We start from the raw sequence: 24,181 nt of genomic DNA, 5'->3' as shown, positions 1-24,181 counted from the left end.
CATGTTGTTACTGTATCTGACTTTGTTATCTAGTATATTGTATATACATTTATTAGTTTATTTGAAATAGGAAAGGGAAAGGGCGAAACAAAATGATTGGGAGCGGATGGGAGGAGGGAAAGGGAGACAAAAACATGAGAAGTTTAGCAATGTTCCAGAAGTAATCTACACACTGTCTGAGAAATGCAACTGTAACCCCCCTGTACATCACCCTAACAATAAAATACAATTAAAGAATCTACTTTTTAAAATAATTTTTAATGTTTTGTGCCAGTTCTCGGGCTTGAACTCAGGGTCTGGACACAGTCCCTGGGCTTTTGTGCTCTGCCATTTGAGCCAGAGCTCCACTTTCACATTTTTTTTTTGCAGTTAGTTGGACATAAGAGACACAGGACTTCTTTGCCCTGCTGGCTTAGCACCATGATTCTCAGATCTCAGCCTCCAAAGAGTAGCTAGGATTACAAGTGTGTGCCTGACAGAATCTATACACTTAATATGCACTGCAAGTGATTGTTATCTATGCTGAAGACTGTCAAATACTTTCCTAAGAAAGGGGTTAGGGAAATATTTTAAAGAGGCACTGTAACACCTAGCACTGTTTCCTAAGAGTGAACACGTGTATCTCCTTCACTCGTTAACCCCCCAAACAAAATCCTGTTTCCGAATGAACTGCTATTATCATGTAGAAAAGAAATGAGCAGATGTACTTAAGAAAAACAATCTTAAAAAAATCTTAACCAATATATGGTTGTCTGTTTTCTCTTGGAGGGGCTAGTGAGAAATATGATTTCATATCCTCTGGAAGATAAGCCAGTAGCTTCTGCACAGACAAATCAGTAGTTCTGTATCCAAGAGAAGATAACTTCATTAGGGGAAAATAACAAAATGAATAATTGAATCATAAATCCTAAGGCAGATGATTCTCTCTTCCTTACAAATTGAAGCCTGCGACTATGATACTTGGAACGGACATAACCCATTTCTCACTGTTATTTTTATTGTATACACATTCTTCTGGTCTCTTTACTGGGGACCCATTATATACAGGCCTCCTTCCTGGGCAGTGTTCCTCTCTATCTGCGAGGATCACTGTAGCCTCACCATCTGGAAGGAAGTTTCCCATGCAACAAGCAGAATCATAGAGAATGAAAATATTAGGACAGAAAGATTCTTACTTTTTAATCGCTGGTGATTGAACCCAGGGGTATAGACAGGCTAGCTAAGTGCTTTGCTCCTGAGTTTCATCTGAAGCCTGAAAGACCTTTGAAATGACTCATTAGAAATGTCTTATTTTTCTAGTGGAGGTCCAGGAATCCAATCTAAGGTGCTCAGGGTAGTGCAACAAATTATTAGTTGGCTGTTTTAATTGAAGAACTAATTATTAAAGTGTCAGACACTGTTCTAGGTGTTAAGAAAGAAGATAGTTAAGATTTCTGTTTCCATGAAATTTATATTAAGGTTGAAATTGTGAAATATTGTATGGTTCATTCAGAGACTGTATAATGCTCATTAGTAAGAGACGGTAGGCTTAGATTTTGATCACATTCCTAATCATACTGTGTGTTTGTGTGTGTGTGTGTGTGTGTGTGTGTGTGTGTGTGTCTAGAAATATCTTTCTAGAATATTCCTTTGGATAGTAGCACACAAAATTAGTTTCAGTTTAGAACACTGAGTTGTCTGTACCAACCTCAACCTCAATTCTATTGTCAGCCCATTGTTACTATTGATTTTCCTTCTTGCATCATCTTATTCCTCCCTAGTTTAAGAGCAATGTGATATCTGAATATTGTGTATAATGTGATTGGGCTGAATTCTTTCTTTTACTGTCAGAGTCTCTAAGTTATAAAACTATTTGAAGTAAATCTGATACAGGTAGACACTACTTCATCTTAAATGACAGCTAGTAAAACATTAACCTAAGTATTGACTTAAGATTTAAATGTAACAATACTTTGAAACAAGTAGTGTTTTAGTTCCATAACTAAAATTAGTTTTGAGGATTTTGATACCAAATGTGAATAACTGGCTAAATATATTATACTGGAACATAATTTTGGTATTTATATTCCCATTTTTTAACCTTTATTTATAAAGAATGTCTTTTGTGTAGAGATGAGATGCTTTTGGTGCTTTCTAACAGGATATGAATTCTTTAAATGGTATGCAGAATATTGTGTGTTTTTTAACTTTTTCTGGTGAAAGCCTGTGGATGTTCACTGGATTCTCAGAGATCTGAGATCCTTTCCATTACTTTGCACTGTTCCTTTACCAACTAATTTAGTGTCAGATCATTTGCAATCCAGATCAAAAGTCTGCACTTGATACTGTTCCTTTAGGAACTAATTTAGTGACATAGACATTTGCAAAATGACGAAACCTTGGCCCAGGGAAGGGTTAGAGACATATAATCTCACAGGCTGGAAATGCGACTGAGGTTCAGAGACTGTATGCCTCGAAAACAAAGAATGGCACTGCAGCTGCCACTGGCTGTGTTTTCTCATTTATACCACTTTGGCTGCAGAGCACTTGCTGCCATTCCTGCTCTGTGGCAGAAAATGTAAAATTCACACTCATCTTTACATAAGAATATTTAGCTTTGCTTCACTATCGATATAAGAAGGGACACTCCCATTCCATCCTGCCATACTCAAATTTATTTTTTTTCTTTTGTCCAGTTTGGGAGAAGGCAGTTTGGACCAATATAATTTTGGGGGTGTGGGGAGGCTCAGGAGGAACACATTGTAATTCTGAGGAAACCAGAGTGATTTATCTGGGCCTTTGGGATTTTTTTTTTATTTTCTTGTAACATTCCTTTAAATCTGCAGGTTCTTTGTGTGAAATTCCTGGAGACGCAGGTGATAATTACTCATTTTCTAGAACATATTTTGTTTCCATTCCTAAAGTTTAAAGGTGAGAAGTAATTTTGTGTGGAAATTTTATTCCAAAGTCTGTATTTAATAGTCTGTTATTTCTCTTTCCCCTCTTTCTGATAATATAATTAAATTGGAGGGGCTTTGCCTCTTTACTTATACCTTTCATTCTCAGATGTTTAGTAGCAGGACTTATCATTTATGAATCCTGATAAACAACTGCAGATTCAGTAGTCAATTTCTTCATCACCACTGTATTCCAGCAAGGAGGTAGAAATGAAATGCTACAATATCTAATATTATTCTTATAATTTACTAATATTAAAACAAAGTGGCAAAGTTTGTCAAGCTGAAAAAAGGCCAGGAATCTTTAGTGTTTTTCTTTCAGCCTCATCTTTCTACTGAAGGTCATGCAAACCTTCTGATTTATGAGCTCATTGTATGGCAAAGTAGTAAAGAAGAGAAGAGGACTTCCCTGATGTGAGAAGACATGGAATTGTGCCAAAGAGGGATTGGTCAGAGCAACCACAGAAGAGGAAATATGAGCTTGAGGTGGAAGGATACAAGCTACAGAAGAAAATCTGTGGTCGTCAGATGAAGTGGAGGTGTAACAGGCTCACAGGCAGGGAGAATACATGATATTATCCCTAGAATTTTTTTTTTTGCCAGTCCTGGGCATGATCTCGGGACTTGAGCACTGTCCTTGGACTTTCTCAAGCTAGAGCTCTACCACTTGAGCCTCAGCACCACTTTCGGCTTTTTTCTATGTATGTGGTACTGAGGAATCAAACCTGAGTCTTCGTGCATGCTAGGCAAGCACTCTATCACTAGGGCCGAACTCCCGGCCCTAGAATTTTTAAGGCAATTTGTTCAAAGAAAATTCTTGGGGTGTAAAGCCAAGACCATAAAGGACACAAATGTAAGCTGGTCTCTCCTGGAGAAAACAATGGGAAGAGAACACTTGAGGGGCATGGAATAGAGGAAGTGAGAGAGGTAGGGAAGAGCTGGGGAGACAGCAAAAGCTCTGGTTTTAGCCAGGGATTTCTCTTCTGCTAACTGGCAAACACTGGTGAGAGGATCTGAAGATGAAGCCTTTGTGTTTGGATTTACATCCACAGTAAAAGGGCAGAGTAGACAGAAACGGACTATACACTTCAGATCCTTCAAGAACCCAGATGAGGGATGAGGACCATGGTTGTGAATGGAACTAAGTGGAAGCAAATCTTCAATCAGTAAGGGGAGAAAGCTTTGAGGTTGTCAGAGCTTTGCAAGGGCTGTTCATGGAGGTATGAGGATGAGCTAGAGAGTGATTGGGTACCATGTGGTGCAGGAGCTGAAAAGGGACATGGATCCCGACAGAGTATTATTAAGTATGACTACAGCTTGGGAGAAGGGTGACATTGACTCACATGGGTCAACTTCCTTGGGTCAAGTTTCTGCCCTGAGACTAAGTTTAACTCATTTCACTTCCTTTCTTCTTTTCTCAGAGAACAAAAGGTCCCAGGACAACCCGAAGAAATTGTTCCGCAAACCTATTGATCCTCTATCTCTTCACTGATTTATTTTTATTCATTTATTGATAGTTTCTTTGTAAAAGTTTTTTTAACTTGTCTGTCTGTGTAGATCCTTTTCTTTCAAAATGAAAATATGTCCCTGTGACTCACGTATTGTACAGTAAGTCTTTGCTTTCATTAATTGTCTCTTCATTGTAGAAAATTCAAAAAATATGGAAAAATTAAATAGATAAAATCATTCATAATCTCATTTACAATGTATGTCTTCTGTCTTGCTTAGTTTGCAAGTACACGCCCATCTATTGGCATAAAAACATTCTGACCATTTTGGAACTGAATTTTAATTCTTGTCTTGTGAGACACTGGTAGAATGAAATGGGGAGATGTAGAGTGGCTGAAGACCAGGATAAAAAAATGTCAATTCCCTTGAACCAAGCAGAGGAGAGAGCAGCGAGAGAAGAGCATGAAAAGAAGTCTGAATGATGTCCATAGGATCAGCCAGCATAGTCTCTTCACTCAAAGAGAACTTGCAAAACAGGCCTAAAAATGGGCCACTTTGAATGACAGCATTAAAGAAAAGTCACCCAGGGACTGAGTCACATCACAAAGACAGTCCTTTTTTTTCTTTCTTTAAGAACTACTGATTATTCACATTGTTTCCCATGCTGCCTGCCATTCCTTGCACCAGTGGTGCTTGGGAATAGAAACTCACCCTTTGGCCAGCAGGTAAGAATGTCACCTTTTATGTCACCATGCCTCCCTCAGTAGCTATCTGTATAACCAGCATGGTCAATTCCATTCCCAGTGCCCCAAGGTGTTTGTGCATACAGGAAGAAATTCAAACATGGTTATCAAGAAGAGTAGTACTGGGAAAATCTGCTCTGTAATTAGTAAGAAGAAAGAAGGCAGAGTTGAATAAATGTGAGCCACTCAATCCCTGTTTTCTCCTTAGATTAGTTGTTGCTTAGAAAAACTTTATTGAGATATAATTGCCTCATATCCTGCACATATTTGAAGCATAAAAGTTTATGAAATTTTTACGAGCTTACATTAATCATACAAAGTGGTTTCATTGTGAAACTTGCCTGTGGTCATCTTTCTGGTAAAGCCAGCTATTTTCAAGGTCTGAGTTATGCTTCCTTTGAGCATGTAAATGTAAATTTCTGTGTCTGCAGTGTCCTCAAGTCTTTCAATCTCAGTGGGAAGCATGTACTCACCAATCATACCCAGTCCCAACAAACAGCTGCCAAGAGAAGTATGGTATAACTCACCCAGGTATGGCTTCCTCCACCTCCTGCCCATTCTGACCATTGAAGCAGTAGACAATAACACTATCAACCATACACAAGAACATCATAAGGCCAGCTATGTCAAACCTGGGAAGATGTAATCCAATTCTTTAACCTCTCTCACCCACATTTTTATGACACTATAATAATAAGAATACAGGTCTGGAAAGCATTCACTGGGTCTATGCACAGGAAAGGCACTAGAATCAGTGCCTTCTGGCTGATGACCTTGGCTATCAACGCAACACCTTTTAGTATACAGTTGTTCCTATAAAGCATAATTTCATTCTACTGAGTTGACAATGAAATCCCAGGAGGAATTTTTCTTTAGGGTCCCAGTGACACGATATTCTGCGTGTTGACTAAAACATTTCTAGTTCTCTACTATAAGTCATTTAATTGATGACATTTCCCTCTTTACTTTGGGTGCTACAGGTTTAGGATGCACATTACTCTTCCCATCTAACTGTGTCCAGGACCCAAGCACTCCTCTGCCTATGTTTGCTGTAGGGCTTTGCATTTACCACAAGCTTTCTCACCAATCGCCTAAGGGTTTAGTATAGATTTCTGTAATTGGGTTTAAATGCTTTTGAGCATTGGGAACAAGTGAAGATAATCTCAGAAGGATACAACACGTGTGAGTTGAGAAAGGCACCCTAAAAGCCTTTTTAGTCTTTTAACTGTCTCATGTGTCAAATTCCAATAATGGAAAGAAAATAATGCCAGTTCTTCCAAAGTGGATAGGATAATTTGTACCAGTTTATCTGGAGGGAAAAAAAATCCATTCTTTGGTTTATTGAAAGAAGAGTGGCAGCTGAAAGGAGCTGAGGTATGCTTCATCTGATAAATGTGCAACATGCAAATCCTTTGGGCCATTAAGTCACAGACTGAAACTTCATTTAAAGCCACATATTTGTATTCTGAGGCCTTCGGGAATCTCGAATTGAAGCATGATTCCTCTTTACGCAATCAGCTTCCCAAAAGAAATGTAAAAGGGAGACAATCTTATAAATATTTGAAAAACTAACTGGCAGTTTAGACCCACAGTCTTCGGGGGTTGATTAGGCATAATCTGAAATTACTATCCAGGCTATCTTGAGAAATGTATGGTGGACATTCATTTCTAAAAGAAACAAAAACCATAGCTCTTCACATCTCTGAGAGAATCTTAACCAGATCTATATTTCTTATTACAGGTGAACTAGCAAAAAACTTCCTTCAAACATTTCTTAATGCCTTCCTTTGGAATTTTTCCTTTAAAGCAACCAATCTGCAGCAAGATCTTTGAGAAAATATGTTTATTTTTAATTTTTGGCATCATATTATCTTTAAGTAATTGGACAAAAAGGTTTTAATTCAATCAGTCAGTTTATAATGTATCTTGATCTCTATTGCTCCTTCATCTTTTCAACCCTATCAATGCCCTCAAATTTTGTGACTCCATTTTTACACATGTACATTTATTCTAGTGTCTGGGTGGGGGGGGGCCTAGGGGATGGGAGCAACGAATGGGAGGAGAAGCGATACTTTTGTTTGAATTCAGATGTGATGCTTTGGAATGTGTCTGAAAATTGTAAAGTGATTCCACTTGCATGAAAGGACTCTCAAAACAGGGTTTTCACTCTTAAGAAAAAGGAGAGAAAATAAACAACAGGTGGATAATATTAATCCCAGAAATTACTTTGTCTTTGTAGAGATTTAATTTCAAAAACTACGAGAAAGCAGTTGATTGCAACCAATTTACATAGAAATTAGTCAAAATATGCCAACATTAATATCTCAGCTCCAAAAAAAATGTAACTGCTTAGAATAAACATCCTGGCATCTCCTGGGACCCAAGAGGCATAATCTAAATGCTATGAGATTATTTTAACTTTAATGCTTTAGTATACACTTTATCCCCCAAGTCAAATTCTTTCATGGTAACGATATGATATCTCGTAAAAGAAGTAACAGCTTTTTGCATATAGGAGACATATTTGACCCCGAGTATTATAAGAGATGATTGTGATTTAAGGTTTGCAACAGTGGAAATGGTTTTCCACAGGGAAGAAAACAGTGAAGTTGGTTGCCTTGACAACATGGAACAGTTGCATTAAGGAATCCCTGGCAATGCAGGACCTACTTCTGGTATGTCAAGCTTGCAAGCTATTTACCAAATTAGGTTAGAGGAAAACTGATTCCACAGCAAGCCAGTGTTATCTGACCTATGATATATTAGTTCTCAATTTTTGATCATGAACTTTGTTAGAAAAGAGATGGAAAATATCTCAGTGGGTAAGGCAGTGAGGAGAGCTCAAGTAAAATGTTCGATCTCCCCTCTTCTGAAATACCGTGCCTTAGACCAAACCCAGGAGCTTCCCGCATTTTCTCTGCACAGTGATTAATTCTGTAGGATGGAAAAAAAGAATCCATTTTTGCTTGATTCTGTTGATTTCCTGAGCCTTTTCCACAAAGCTTCTCCCTGGGGACTATCACTGTCCCTATAGGCTTTTCTTAAATAATGAGTATAAACAATGACTTTCACAACAAAGCTAGTTATAAGTGCCATACACACAAAAAACCCTGTTAACATAAGTAACCTCTAGCCCAATTACGCTGGCAGGGCCAAGGAGAGATTTATCTGTGAAGTATGAGGCTTCAAACACAAAGCTTTGTTATTGAAAACCTACATTATTGAATAAGCATGTTTCCATTGCCCAGTTGGTACCTCTCAGTGACATTGTTCACAGTTCATAGTTGTGTTGGTCTGCTTTAATAAAAAGCATCCTAAAGCAATTCTGAATAAGAGTTTGGAATGTCATCTCACAAAATGATATTTCTTTTAAGAAAAAGAAATGGTAGGTAGAACTAGGCTGCTCTTTGACTTAAACTGCAGTATGAATCTAGTTTTCACCACTGTTTCACACTGTGCTTCATCTGATATGATCAGGGACGGACCCTGAATGAAGGAGACACGCTGTGGGCTAGGCTGCCTTTGCTTTAAAAAAATTATTTCCTGATTTTAAGATTGTGGAAATGAATTGGGACCAGAGGGATACATACTAGGGGTGAAGGACTTGCCTCTGTAATAACAAAGCTGAGAAACTCTAGAGCGAACTTCTATAATTCACAGAGTATACATCCAGAGACAATGAGAACTCTGATATGAGCAGGACCAAGGTAACCTAGAAGATTGCACCACTGACCTTGAAGGCAAAAAATGGGGAAAGTTTTTACTCCAAACTACCATTTGATTTCCTTTTCCTGGGCCTTAGGGGCTCTGCCTAAGTAATGGATTTGGCACCTGCACTCCAGGCCAGTGAAACCCATTAGCTTCATGTCTGAGGGATCAGCCCTTCCATACCTGTGCAGATCTTGAAATGCTGCTGGATAAATAGAAGCATGGCTTAACAGTTCTCTGTCTTAAATGTGAACACAGCATCAACCATGACTCACGGATGATAAGCCAGAAAGAAATACAGACATCTTGTATGGGAAACGTGTGTAAGAATTACCCATAGGTAGCTTCTGATTCCCAGCTGAAGATTAGAATTTCTTCCTCAGGCTAAGAATGCAGAAAATACACACAAACACACACACACACACACACACACACACACACACACACACACACACACACACACCCCTCTAAAGCCATCAAGCGTGCTTAGCTAGAGTCTTTTGACATTAGAAAGTTGACACTCTCATAAATGCAACTACTACAGACACACAGTTATAGGACTAAGGGCAGAGTTACTTAATCTAAGAAAAAACTCAGTGTATGCCAGTGACTTTCTTTGGGAATGGGCTAGTCCTCTGTCCATTGGCTTATTGGGGTCACATGACATGAGAGCCATTTGGGTGACATAGCTGAGTCCACTTTCTGCATTCACATTTAAGAAGAGCTGTACTTTAGAAAAGAAAGAATCTAAATATCTATAATGACCAAAAATACAACATGGACTAAAACCTTTGATTCTGGTCATTTTATACACCTGTATAATTTTGAGCAACATCTTTAATAATCTTTGTGTCTTAGGCATTTCCCCATGCCCAACTTCTTATACAATAAGAAGTTAGAGTCAGTGAGTTCTAATCATTATTTTTTTAAGTGCTCAAGGATTTTGGATTCCTTGGGGCTAAAGGACTAGTTCTGAGGCTGTGACAAGCCAAGACAGAAGAGAGTAAAAAAATGTCTTACTCTCTTCACTAGTCTAATCAGATCATCTTCCTTTTTTCTTAAATCATTCGATTTAACATTGCAATCTATTTTTGCTTTGGGTGCTGGGGGATCAAATCTATGGACTCCAGCCTTCTGTGTAAGCATTCTATCACTCGGACAAGCACAATTTCCTCCACACAAACCTCCAAATCTGGTACATGGTTCCTACAATGATCCTTCCCTTTTACTGATAGAAAAGGAAACTAACTGCCCTGGCTCACATGACTCACATAAAAACTAGCACTACTCTACTAGTGCGGTGTAGCTGTCACTTGGTCACTTGGTTTAGATGAGCTAGCACCCCTACACCAGAATGCCAGGCTCTACTGCTCTTGGTATTACCGGTTTCTTGTCACCATGAGATCAGAATTCCTCATTAATTTCTATGAGTTCTCTGGTTCCTAATGTAAATTGTCTTTGAGGAAGCAACTTTCCATAGCCATTGTCAGTTATTTTTCTCAGCTAACCTGGACAGGGTTATCTTTGTGCCTCTTCCCAGCACTGTCTCCTTATATGCATTCAGAAACCTTTCATCTTAATTTCCCTCCTGTCAGAGAAGAGAGAGGTAGCTATGAAATGGAAGTTGTTTTTTTTCTCTTTTTCAAAACTTCCTCCAGATTTCCCTTGAGTTATCATTCAGTAGCTGGAATTCTATTAACCCTGTTTTGAGTTAACTAGAATGATCCCCTATCCCATTTTTCAAGTCTATTTTAAGATAATGTAACCAATTCGTTTTCAAACTCTCTACCTCCATCCTCATGTCACTAGAACAGAAATTCTCTGAGGTCAGAGAACTGGTGTCTTACTCAGCACTCCAATTTTCATGCTAGGAATAGCAATTGTACCATTGTGGTGGCTCAGTAAATATCCTTAAGAAGCTAAACTACGAGCAGGAAATCATTACTGGACAGTTCTTGTGCCTGTCTCTGTGGCTGTACAGACACACTGGCTGTTATTGTCATCTTATTTGTGACTAAAGTCCAGTGGGAATTTAGTAGTCTCTAAGAAAATAATCCATTTCTCACATACATAAAAGGATATGGCTCTAAAACTTGTTAAATTTGTTTTTAAAGAAAAGTACGTTATCACAGCATCAACTTTTACCCTGAAAGACATTAGTACTATGTTTATAGGAACTCTTGCCTTAAAGAAAATAAAGATCAACTATTTTAGATTCTACTAAACTGACTTACTGAGACCTGAAATGTGCTCTCATTTTCTATCCTGTCTCAAGTAGAGAATGTGATGCTTAGCCCATCCAAGCCTCTTTCTTAGGGTCCAAGACCTTTCATGTATGCCCCAGGGTTACACAATAGAATTGCTGTCAGAAACCTCAGAAAGAATTACATTACCTTGGTCTTTAACTATCAATTAAGAACTTATTAGGAAAGAAGTGTGGGTTGGGCATAGACCTGGCTGCCTTTCACCATCTTTCTTCCTGCTCACCACCCTCCTTTTCCTCCCCTACGTTGGTCTCCTCCTTTGTCTTCTTCTTCCTTCTTGATCTCTTCACTCTTCTTTCTTCCCTGACCTAACATCAAGTCCTTAAGCACTTCCTCTTCCTTTTTTTAATTCAGAAAAAGTACTGGCTTTTCCCACCATGATTTGCTTATAGAGTTGTGAGAACATTTCTTCACCACTCAGCCTCCAGCTTCTCTCCTTGCAGAGCAAAGAGACTGCCCCACACAGTCTAGTGCACCACAGACATTGTCTATTTTTTGTTTTGTTCTTGCCGTTTCAGTGCATATAACACAGAAGCTTCCTTCCTTCTCCTCCTTTCCTCTCTCTCTCCCTCCCCCCTTCCTTCTTCTCTTCTCCCCTCCTCCTTCTTTTGAAGTGAGAGTCTCTCTGTATGTATAGCTCAGGCTGAATTTACAATCGTTAGACTAGTCTCAGTGTCAAATTTGACTCCTATCTCAGTATCTTTAGTCTTTCTTCTTTTTTAAAGTGAGTTCCCTGCTTCTCTTTTCATGACCTTAAAGAATTTTAAGTTGAGAGAAACTTTAGTGCTACATGTGTCCAATCTCTTCCTTTTCAAGATGGCAGTATTGTTGAAAGGCTCAGAGGAATTAAGCACCTGGACAGAATGAGCACCTACTGTTCTGCTAGATGAGAAATTTCCATGGTCAAAGTCATTATTTCTTCTTAGTTAGTCAGTTAATTTCCTTGCATTTCAAATAAAAGGTGACTAAGGCATTTGTTGTCTCCTGACTGTAGGACTCTCTGTGTAATGAGATGGGAGTAGAGTCCATGGAGGTAAGTCTTTGAAATGGAATCATTTGCATGCTCTAGGAAAAACCCTATAACTTGATTCATGTTTACTCTGATGGATTCACCAGTGGAGTAAAAGAGTCACCTCTTTTCTTTCATTCATTGTCTCCCAGTGACAACGGGGAAAGGATCTGATGTGGTCCTGTACCTCATTCCCCACACCTTTTCCATTTTATTTAAAAAATTAAATGGAATTATATTAAAAATTTTAGAGGTAAGGTCTTACTACACATTCCAGCACTTGGGAAGCAGAGGTAGGAGGACAGAAAGTGACAGGTCAACCTGGCTACATTAGTAAGGCTCTCTCTCTTTCCTACAAAAAAAGTTAAGTGAAAATAATATGTGATGCAAGACTTAAAAATTGGAATAATGAATTAAGAAAAATACCCTTTAGGGTATCTATGTGTGAGAAGTAATGTACCTACTATCTGGTGAGTGTAATTATAACCCCTCTATACATTACAATAAAAAATTAAAAAAAGAAAAACAAACCACAAAAAAACAAAGTAAAAAAAATGTGTTTTTATTTGTACTAGTACCAGGCTATTAAAGAAAATGAAATAACATGTTTAAATCATGCTTCTACAAATGTATACACCTAATATGAAAAATATTCTGCCTGTCTATTTTTAAAATGAACATTGATAATTATAAACCTCTTTTCTTTCATCTTTTTTTAATAGAAGTAACCTATGCACGGAAGAGTGTGCAAAGCAGCAAATAAGTACTGCATTGAATGTGTATATCCATGTCTACACTACTGCTTCTCAGTGGAGGACAGAAGGACAATACCATGGAGCACGCCTTCCCTCCCTCCTTTCCTCTCACTTAGAATCACTTCCTTCTCCCCAAAGGCAACCATTATCTTCACATCCAACCTACTAGCTGAATAGGCTTTGGACTTCTTTAGATAATTATGTCATATCTGCTTGTGTCTGACAGCTTTTATTTATAGCTTTATTACTGAAAATACACATTAAGGTGACACTTAAAAAGAAATGTACTAATTGCCTGCCTTATGTAACTGTAACTCCTGTGTACATCACCTTTACACTAAAAAATAAAAAGTTAACTAAAAACAAAACAAAAAAAAACAAAAAGAAAAATACCCTGTAACTGGAAAAGATCCTCTAGTGGAGGAATATTTAAATAGAAAAGCAATTTAAAACTCAATTATGATGTGATACTTAGGGGAAATCTTGATTTCTACCTGTGTGTATGTGTATATGTGTGCATCTGCACATTCTAATTTGATGCTGTTTGCTTTTCTATGGATCATTGGAATATTATTCCCTCACCTCAATCATAATTTATGTGTGAAAAAAAATCAGAATGTATAATATGTAAGGGAAAAAAATCTCCATTTGTGTCCTGATATTTGTTAAAAAAAATGAGTTTTTTTTTTCAAGGATGAAACTCGAAAGTGATTCTAGACTTTGATGGCAAGGCTAATAATGTAAAATTAAGTGTCTATTTTTATAACTATAATACTAATATAAGGTAACATTCTTATTGAGGCCGTAGACATCAAGAATTAGTTTTCAAAGAAAGAAACAGAATCAAACAGTGTGTAATTAGATTAAGAAATATGGAAGTGCTGGAAAAAGGTTGCATTTAATTAATCAGAACTAAAAAAACTATTCAAGGATTATTTATCCAAACCTAGCTTAAATAAATCCTACTTGATATTCCAGTTCTTTTCTGTCCTGGTGATCTCACTTTTGAGTATTGACTTCCAGATTAGTATGGAGAACAAGAGAAAAGGCTATTATTGTGCTATGTGCTTCTAGCTTTTCTGTCTTGTCCTGTTGACATATGTTTATTTAGGGATATCTTACAAAGGAAAATGATCATAAAGGCTTAACTCTGTCCATTTGGAGTTATAGGCTATTCTTCCTTTCTTTCCAATCTTATTGTGGATTGTTTTCTGCTTTTCGAGATTAGAGAATACATTCTGTCCTGCTCATTACTGAACATTACTAAGCAGTACTCATTACAGTAAACTGAGCGAATGAATCAACAGGGCATTGCTGAGTTCCTCTTAGAACAACTACCGAGACATCATTTGCTGGTGGCATGAATTCAAACCCATCCAGAGAGAGGACTGTATTGGTAGATGGGAGTTTCACAACAATAAGCTGTTTGGCTGCCCAGAAAACAATATTTCTATTTTGAATACCACAATATTGATTCCAGATGAATACTTATTTCTTTAAAACTTCTAAAGACTAATTAACTTAGTAGTATTCCAGTTGAAACATGTGATAAATCCCAAGTATCTGTGAAAAAGAAGTCCTGAAATACATGTATTTTGCACCTCCTACATATGTGATACAAGACATCTTGGCATTATCATGCAAACAGTTTTGAATATTAACTTACTTAGAATATCAATTGTCTTCAGAGTAGATATACTTTGAGATACGAAAGCAAAGACAGGAGAAAACACCCTTTGAGAATGATGAGTACAGATAGTTTTACAGGAAGCATGAAGAAAGTTTCACCTGGACTATACTACTGCACAGGTTTCACTTGCTGGCAGGGTTGTATGTCTGTTGGAATGGGACAGCCATCATCTAATCCTCAGAACTGAGCTCCCGTCAAAGGAGAATGCCTGAAGATGTCAGCACTTCATTCTGGGACACTTCCTTATGCAGCTCCCACTTCCTAGAGTCTCACAGAGCACCAAGAAGGGATATCCCACTCCAAATCTTTGAAAACTCTAGGAAGGAGTAAGAATATTCAAGCCCGCTAAAACACTTGACCAAAATCAAAAGAGAATCTTGCCAAATTCTATTGTCACAGTGTTGCGTAGGGCAGAAAAGGAAGAGCTATGTGACACAATGAAACGGTCTATGGGAGGAATGGCCAAGGAGGGTTTGATGTTCTCAGACCACGAAAGAGGAAGAAACAACAATATACAGATAGATAGAAAGGCCTCCAAGCCATCTTTATAAAGGCCAGAGAAAGCAGAGTAAAAATTAAAAAAAAATGTGTTCCCAAGATTGACTGTAATATATAGGCACAAGAGAGGATTGCACGGGTGGTACTCTTTAGAACAATTCACTTAGGATTGGACAAGATAAATGCCAGAAAGCTGCAACAGACTTTGCCAGAAGGAGGGAAATTCAAGATGGGATACATGACCGGAGAGACAGAGAGCAGGCGAATAAGATCATCATATTCAATGTGCATATGTGACAATGGAGCCAATACTTACCGGGGACAGATGGAGTTGGGACAGAATAGGAAGAACACTGATTATGATGTACTCTACTCATAAACTGGCATATTGAACTAAAAGATTTTTGTGCTATTACTTAAAGATAATTTAAAAGTAAGGACAATAAATAAATTACAAAAAAGAAAATGAAAATGTATATTTAGAACTGAGCAAGTGGGAAAAGATCATGGATAAGGAAGGGAAATGTTAGGAAAGAAATTCTTATTGTAGAAACATTTCTTCTGAAAGATTTCCATCAGAAATGGATTCAGTTAAAGTTTCTTTATTTTGTGTGTGGGTATCACAAGTGGATGATTTAAAAAATGTTTTCAATGTATTTTTCCATGTTGCTATTCAAGTTCTAGGTAGAATGGTGCTTTGAATCACCTTTTTTTCTGTTGTTGTTTTTTTCCAAGACAATCTGGAGAATGTTTTTTTGAGTCTCTCCTCTATTTTTTTTAAAGAATCCTTCTCCTTTATACATTCCTGCAGGCTTCTTGAAAGATCTGAACTGGAGATCTTGAATTTGCCAATAGGAATAAATAGGGACTCTAGAAATACAACTTGAGATTGTCAAAGAATTTCAAAATTAAGGTGCCAGTACTAGAAGCACCTTTATCATTGTCATTATCAACCATCATCATCACCATCAGAATTTTTATTTTAGACAAAGGCTCATTATTTGGCTCAGGCTAGTCTTGAACTCAAGGTCTTTCTGCCTCATTTTCTGGGGTGTTGAGACTATAAATGTATACCATCACAAATAACAAAATTAAAATATGATGCTTTGTCAGCTATGAAGTAGCACCTGGCTTCACTCACTGAGAACAATTTTTGAATCCAGAGTTTTGGGGTGCATTGTATTATGCTTGATATGGTCTCTCATTTCTGTTCTGTAAAATGGACTTGTTAAGCTCTCATAAGATAGACAGTGGACTGTGACCAAAAATATGGGGAGCTAAATATTATGTAACATACAGTTGTCAAGAATTTATACATGGAAAAGTGTATAAAGATATATCATAGGGGAAAGAAGAAGTGATTAAGTTAGGGTTATTTTCTATGCTTATAAATTTGGCTTTATTTTAACACCTAATTTCTCTTGTTCAGGAAGATTCAAAACTCGCAAGGATTCAAAATTCTCATTCAACTTTACAGCTTAGAATTTGGCCAGCTTATGCTTCCTAACCCATACTATAGACTTTTCCAAGTTTCACTCCGTCATCACTGTACTTTATTTATTTGAGACTTGTTGATTTTCTGGGTTTGAACAATCACCTCTGGCCCTGGAAAACCCAGCAAGTTCATCGGACTTTTACTGAATGTCATTAAAGGGGTTAAGCTACTGACTGAAAGATGATGAAAATGCGTTTTCCTTGAATAAAATCTTGATTTTATTTTACCCTTAAAGATTTTCTTCTGGAAACCTTGATGAATTTGCTAATTCTAGTTCTTGGTATAGTAACATCAATTAGTGCAGTATGATTTTACTAATATCTTTAAAGACTATTAAGCCCCAAGTTTCTTCAGACTATGAAGATTTGTCCCTTTCTACTTACAAAGTCATTTCATTTAAACAAAATCTCCATTGGGTAATGGCAGAAATTCAGATTCATTAGTTAAATTAATTGTTTCATGGGCTTTGTCTTTAGAATGTTATAAACTAATGGAATTACTGAGCAGAGAGCAATTAATCGGATATACTTCAAATATATTCCAATCAAATGCTATACCTGGCATTTTTTATTACCACTTAAAACCTACCAAAAGAAAACTGTTGATGAATCCCAGTGCCATCAAAACAAACCATCTAGAACAACTGAAAACTATGAAACCTGTGTCTGGATAGCTCATATTACCACACATAATCTGAACTCATTCCAGATCCTTCTTCTACAGTATCATTCCAGTGATCCATAATTTACAAACTGAGAATCTGCAAAACTTCTTCTTCCTCGGTTGTAAAGTACCATAAGTTCTAGAATATGGAATAGAATGCATGCTCCTATGTTTAGGATGACAGGAATTGGACATGAGATCCATCTTTCAGGCCACAGAGATACAAAGTCAGGTGAGTAGAGACGGCCGAGGACTCAGAATCAGAAAATGAGTGAGAAGAGATGAGAGGAACTTGAAAGTAAATTCTATGTTGAAGGGCTCAGCTACGTTTTTGCTTCATTTGTTGTTGGCATACAGGGCATATGAATCCAGTAGGGCTAGAGACTGTGATTTCTAAGCAAATTTTGACATGTGTAATTTGCTTGAAATATTCATACACTGAAATGTTGGAAACTAATCTTCAAGTTGTAAGGCCTGTGGCTCAGATGAAACACATCTGTGGGATGCTGAGACATTGCCTCTAGGTTGGATTCTAACACTTCCTGAATGGACAAAAGTGTTATTAAAAATAAAGGATGTTGAGATGTGGTCCTTCATCAATATTTATGATCAAAGAAAGATTTGGTATTTTTTAAAAAAAACTAGAATATCTCATTAATCAACAGTCAGTAGGCACCCATTAGATGACAGCAACATATTCATTATCATGAATATTTTAAAAGATTGATGTAATTGCTTCCTTTCTATTTGGTTTATAAATAGGTCAGTTGAGAAGAAATTCCTGGTGGAGTTGTAAATTATTGGTAATGGAATATTAAGACAAGGTTCAAGTTGTATTTAAAAGATAGCTCCTCAAAAGCTACAGATAGAACAGATTTACTTTCAGTTCCCGTCCCAGAATCATATTTAGTTTATCCATTAAAAATGGTAGCAAAGAAAGGTAATATAAAATGAGTCTGATTATGTTGTCAACCCAGATTTTAGCCCTCAAGTTGAAATGCTAGGTTTGACAAAGTTGAAATAAAAGCTTTGGTTAGAAAGATGGTGGGAGAAACCCAAAGAAACACAGATGCAATAAAACAACTTGTAATTCCCTGAGGGAACACAAAACACCACTTAGCATCTCTAGACAACACAGGGCATCTGCTTAGTGGATCAAGAAAGAACAAAGAATAAACATTCATTTCTATTTCTGGAATCGATTGCTTTGGGTCTTAGAGGAACAGAGTGTCACCTTTTGGCATTCAGGCCATTCTATGTTAAAAAGAAAAAAAAGATAACTCACACTTCAAAGGTACTCTGTGCATAATTTTTGACATCTACAAACCACTTGCAGATTTTTATATCCACAGAAGCTGGGAATATTGTTCTCCCTCTCCATAATTTTTGGAATTAATGAAGAATTACAGTGGTCAGCCACCAGCCCACTAGAACACTGGTATTTACTTTATATCCTGCTTATTCTGAAACCCATCATATTTATCTTCCAGCAATGTTCTCCCTATCCACATTAGCTTGCATTCAATTTAAAAGAAAAAGCAGCTCTGGGCTGATTCATTATTTAAATTGCAGTTTCCATACTCTCCTTTGGAGATTGAGGCATCCATATATATCTAAGTCTGCAGACAGACAAAAAGCTGAATAAGTTACATGCTAAAATCAGAGGCCAGCTCTCAAGTGTGAATTATATAAACCTCAATGTCCTTACTTATATCCTCTATAACTAATCCTGTGACTGAGATGCTAACTTTAAACTTGACTCAGAAACTTACAGCCATACTTTAGAAAAAAAATTGAATAAAGAATTTGAAGGTAAGCTTTGTGGATTAAAAATATACTTATGTCTCTCCTACAGTTCAATACACACTAGGAAAATATTTTTCTTAAACATCAAACCAATCTTCAAATAAAATTAAAAGTAAAAGGAGCCTACACCTCATCTAAGAAAATCATTCAAAATTTAGCTTATCAACCTGTAAGTAAATACATTGGGGCCTATGCAAGTATACACAAAATGTGGAAGATTCATGGGCGAGCTCAATAGTGTAATTTCTTAGAAAGGCAAACTCAAAATTCAGCAAAAGTAAACCCCATGAAGCAGGTACCCAAAGAAATTGGGTGGGGCCAAGAGGAAAGGGGTACACTAATGAAGAGAACAAGACAGAGAAGGTGCAGTCCAGAATCCTACTTGTGTCCAACAAAACTAAGAATAGTTAGGGAAGAGGTGCAGAGGGGAGGGATTTGTGAGAATATTGAAAGAGGTGATGATCAAGGTATAGTGTACCCACAAACCTTTTTGTTAAATACCAACTCCTTTGTAGAACCACTTAAAGATAGTAAAAAAATAACAAGAACTCATTTGTTTCTATCATCTAGTACTTGGCTTTCAAGGAATTAGATGAATTGGTACTATTTAATGGAATCTATCATTCTTGGGAATGTACATTATTCTTACAGATCTTAATGTTGGTAACAGGGTCAAGTCAATTGCATCAAATTACAGTTACATTTTCCCTACACACACACACACACACACACACATTTTTCAAAGTGGGGAGACTGATGTGTAAAGCAGAGTTCCTAGGTTATAAAACAGAATAGTAGGATTGCCAGCAAAGACGTGCAATACTTTCACATGGAGCCCAGCAGTTTGTGGTGGCGATGACAGCCTTCGGCCAGTAGAAGAATGTTATTGCAGAAGGGACTGGGTTTTGGATAGCCTGCTGGGCAAGATCTCTGCCTCCCATCCCAGCTCAGCGTGCACTGTACCTTCCGCAGGGGCTTCAGCTTGGTCTCCATGATGAAGTCATACTTGCAGAGCTCACAGCAGCGCGTGTCTGAGCTCTTGATCCACTGGTGGAGGCAGGACTGGTGGACAAAGCGCAGGGTCCCCGTGCAGCGGCAGGGTGTGATAAGGGGACTCTCTTCATCCCCTTCGCAGTGACAGATCCTGGGAGAGGGCACAGCTGTCAGTGTGAGATGTTGCGGAAAACAATGCTCATCAATAGACATGTACCCTGTTGGCTGATACCAGACTCTAGAAACAACAATCAGGACATAGAACACTCAGACATTTCACCCCCACTCCCATGCTATCACCGAAAGTACCATCAATATTAATTTACTTTCACCTCTTAGGGCTAGATTTCAAGGCACTAGACACTGGCTCTTCCAAAACATGCAGTCATTTCATTCTTCCACTGACATGAATTCTAAGAGCAATATGGAGCTAGATTCCCCAGCTTAGTCACTGTGGTTGTTTGATATAAAAGTTATGTGGCTGAACTATTTGAAGGAATTCTGTCTGTGGATAACATTTTATCTTTGAGGTGGTTTTATAGAATTATGGGGTATAGTTTATTAAATTTTATATCTTATTACTACAGAAGAACTCTGAAGATTTTCTACCAGCCAGGTGCCAGTGTTTCACACCTGGAACCCTACTTCCTCGGTAAGCTGAGACCAGAGGATTGTGGACTGAAATCAGATGGGGCAGCCATGTCTGAGAAACTCTTATCTCCAATTAACAAGCAAAGAGCTAAAAGTGGAGCTGTGGTTCAAGTAGTAGAACGCCAGCTTTGAGTGAAAAAGCAGAGTCAGAGCACAAAGTCCTGAGTAGCGTACAAAAAGAAAAAAAAAGTTAATACCCAACATCTCATACTAAAAATAATTGCAGGGCCTGGAGCATAGCCTAGCGGTAGAGAATGCACCTAGCATGCACGAAGCCCTAGGTTCTATTTCTTGGTACCACATATTCAGAAAAACCCGAAGTGACTCTGTGGCTCAAGTGGCATAGCACAAGCCACAGAGCAATAGTGTACATTGTAGAAAGACAGTGCCCAAACCCTGAGTTCAAGGCCCAGGACTAGCAAAAAGAAAGACATAAATAAAAATAGAAATAATTACAAATATTTTCCTAAAAGATGCATCCCTACTATGTCACAAGGTGTACCCAGTATGTCACAATATGCTGTCCATGGTTATCATTGTGGAAAACTCACAAAAATTACTACAGACATGAAATTTCAGCTCAGTACATTCTTGCATTTGAAATGTTAATTACTACCTTCGACAATAAATTCAATGTTCAACTAGTTTCTCAATTATTATGAATTCTCTTTCATAGATTATGATCCGTGAAATCTTTATTGCTCTCATATTCAGATTTTTAAGGATAATTAATTTTCTTATGTGATGATGTAATCCTTTCATAACTTCAGGTAGTGAATTAAAATCTCATCTTTGCAATACTTCTAATGATTTAATCAGCAGTTAGGAGTTGCTAATTGATTTAACTGGAAATATTGAGAGTTGAATGCAACGTTTAAAAAACATTCTGACTGGATTATTTATTTTTGGAGCTGCTGAAATCCATGAATTGTAAAGAACAAGATCAGCTTCTTAAGCTCTTGAACTTCTTAGTTCTTTACTTAGTACTCCTTTCAGGCACTGTCCCTGCGATTCTTTTGCTCAAGGCTAGAACTTTACTACTTGAGCTGCAACACAATTTCTGGCTTTTTCTGTTTAGGTGGTACTGAAGAATTGAATCCAGGACTTCATGTATGCAAGGCAAGCACACTACCACTAAGCCACATTCCCAGCCCCCACTGATTAATTTTTATCAATAAAGTTTTATTGTAACCTAGCATCCCTCATCATTTTATATACTGTTGACATCTATGCTTGCAGTATAGAAACAGAATCAAGTAGTAGCTGTGAGACCATTTAGCTGCAAAGTCCAAAGTACTGATTATTTCTTTAAGTATTGATTATGTCATTATGATTCCTTTTCAGAAAATGTTTGCAAGCCCCTACCTGAAAATGTATTTGGTGATGACAGTGCATGAATATTATTATGAATATTGTGTTCTAATTATGAACATTATAATTATGAACATATTATAATTATGACTATTATTGATAATATTGAAAACATATTTACAAATAAATCCAACATCTGCCAGTAACAAAAACTGAAAAGATAATATAGAGAAGCAATATAATCATAATATGAATGAAAGTCCCTCTCAGCCTTGCATTAAACCTGCTATTTCTCTGGACAAAATTCCTCACTTGGAAAAGAACTTTATGAGGTAACGCCATCTGAGAATTTTTTCCTAGAGGCCAGAGGATTCTGATACTCTGATGTTTTATGGAAATGGTAAAAGTAATTTATTTATAAGTAGCTTTAAACAAAAACTGAGCTGATTATTGAGTTCAAACTAAACTGACCAGCTTGCTGAGTACAATCCAACTTTCTGGGTCTCAAAATGTCCTTTTAAGAAATGATCCTATAAAATGCTGACATGAAAGAACAAACAGTACTACCACTTTCCTCATAAAAATTAAAGTTATTTCCAACAGGGAAAAAAATCAACATTTGGTTCATTTTCATTGCCATTTTTCTTCATCCATTCATTTCTTTATTCATTCATTTGTACACTGGGATGGGGGCTTGAAGTCAAGGTCTGGGTGTCGTCCCTGAGCAATTTTGCTCAAGGCTAATACTCTACTATATCTTGACTACAATCTAATCAACATATGCTGTGATTTAAGAAAATGGTAACTCATCCATGCAACCCCAGCTACTCCTGAGTCTGAGTTTGGAGAATCATGGTTTGGAAGCATAGGAAAAGGTTTGTACTATATCTAAGAATAAATAAAAAGAACTAGAGGGTGTGGTTCAAGAGCTGTAGCCCTTACACACCCCAAAGTAAGAAAAGTAGACTTCATTTTGATATTGAAATAACTCTTCTGGCTCTCCGTTGCTTCCCTTGCTACTCTTCGCTTTGGTAGAATGAATGTTTTTAAAACACAGATTTGTAAACATTTGTCAAAAATCAAATATCAATCTATTCACTTCCTTCATCGCTATTTTCTTAATTCTTGTTTAAGAAATTCTTGCAAAGAAATGCAGACAGAGATAGATTGGTTGTGAAGGGTGAGAAAGAACCTGGAGGAGGCAGGGCCATGGCTTGCCAGCTACTTCCATCACTGAGGTCGTGAGAACATGACGATCATGGTGACTCAGGAGGAGACAAGGGACTCTGAGCCCACCTGGTCCCTTCTCTTGGCCAGCTCTTAGTAAGGCTATTTCGCACTTCCCTCTTACCATTCCTTCCATACCCTTCTCTAGCGGGATAATCTCCACGTACACTAATGACATAGTTCATGAGGGTGTTAGTCACTCAGAACTAGTCAACATGCTTCAGAGCTTGGCAATCATTCCTAGCTGGAACTCAATTCATTAAGGCAAAATGCTCTTGGAGTATGTGAGGAAAGACCCAAATATTGAAGGTTATTAAGCAAAAGTGAAAAATTAGTGGTCAAATAAATGAATGAAGATATATAATCTATTCTGTCTCTATATCTGTCTTTTCATAAAAAAGAATAGTGGTAGACAGATAGCATATTACTAAAGAAATCATCATCATCATCGTCATCATTATTATTATAATTGAGGACTTCAACTCATGGGTACTGCCTCTGAGCTTTTTTGATCTAGGCTAGCACTTTATGACTTCAACCAGAGCCTCAGAAGTTTTTCTGCCTGGCTTCAAACTGTGATCCTCAGATCTCAGTCTCCTGAGTAGCCGGAATTACAGGCATGAGTCACCACTGCCCAGCCAGAAAGTTCTGTTAATATTTATTCAATTTAGTTTTGGGCATGAAAACCATGAACTTGTTTAAAAATAGATGTGAAATTGCTAGAATCTAATAGTTCACACTACATGTTCAGCAAATGCTGTTAAAGGAAGATCATTGTGAGATCAAGAGATTATGGAAGAAGACACACAGTAGAGGAATATCTTTAGAAAATTGGAAATACATTTTAGATATGAGGCCTTTGTCCATTGTATGGTTGGTGAAGATCTTCTCACATGCTGTGGGTTTCCTAATTAATTTACTAGCTATGTCCTTTGCCGTACAAAAGCTCACAGCACAAAAAATTGAATCACTCCAAAACTAAT

General features: G+C 37.4%; 1 protein-coding gene across 8 annotated transcripts in view; it reads right to left on the bottom strand.

Annotated features, from left to right (window-relative positions):
- Marchf1 (membrane associated ring-CH-type finger 1) overlaps positions 1–24,181 on the bottom strand; it is a 698,633-nt gene that overhangs the window by 14,067 nt on the left and 660,385 nt on the right. For all 8 annotated transcript variants that reach the window (XM_090354229.1, XM_090354230.1, XM_090354231.1 and 5 more), the window contains one exon: positions 19,980–20,160. In XM_090354229.1, the coding sequence (XP_090210355.1) occupies positions 19,980–20,160 (181 nt within the window). The remainder of the gene's footprint in view (positions 1–19,979; positions 20,161–24,181) is intronic.

This window comes from Megascapheus bottae, chromosome 20 (assembly GCF_031878675.1).
Source record: "Megascapheus bottae isolate mThoBot1 chromosome 20, mThoBot2.hap1, whole genome shotgun sequence".
NCBI classification, from domain to species: Eukaryota; Metazoa; Chordata; class Mammalia; order Rodentia; family Geomyidae; genus Megascapheus; species Megascapheus bottae.
This window is presented reverse-complemented; position numbering and strand designations above follow the sequence as displayed.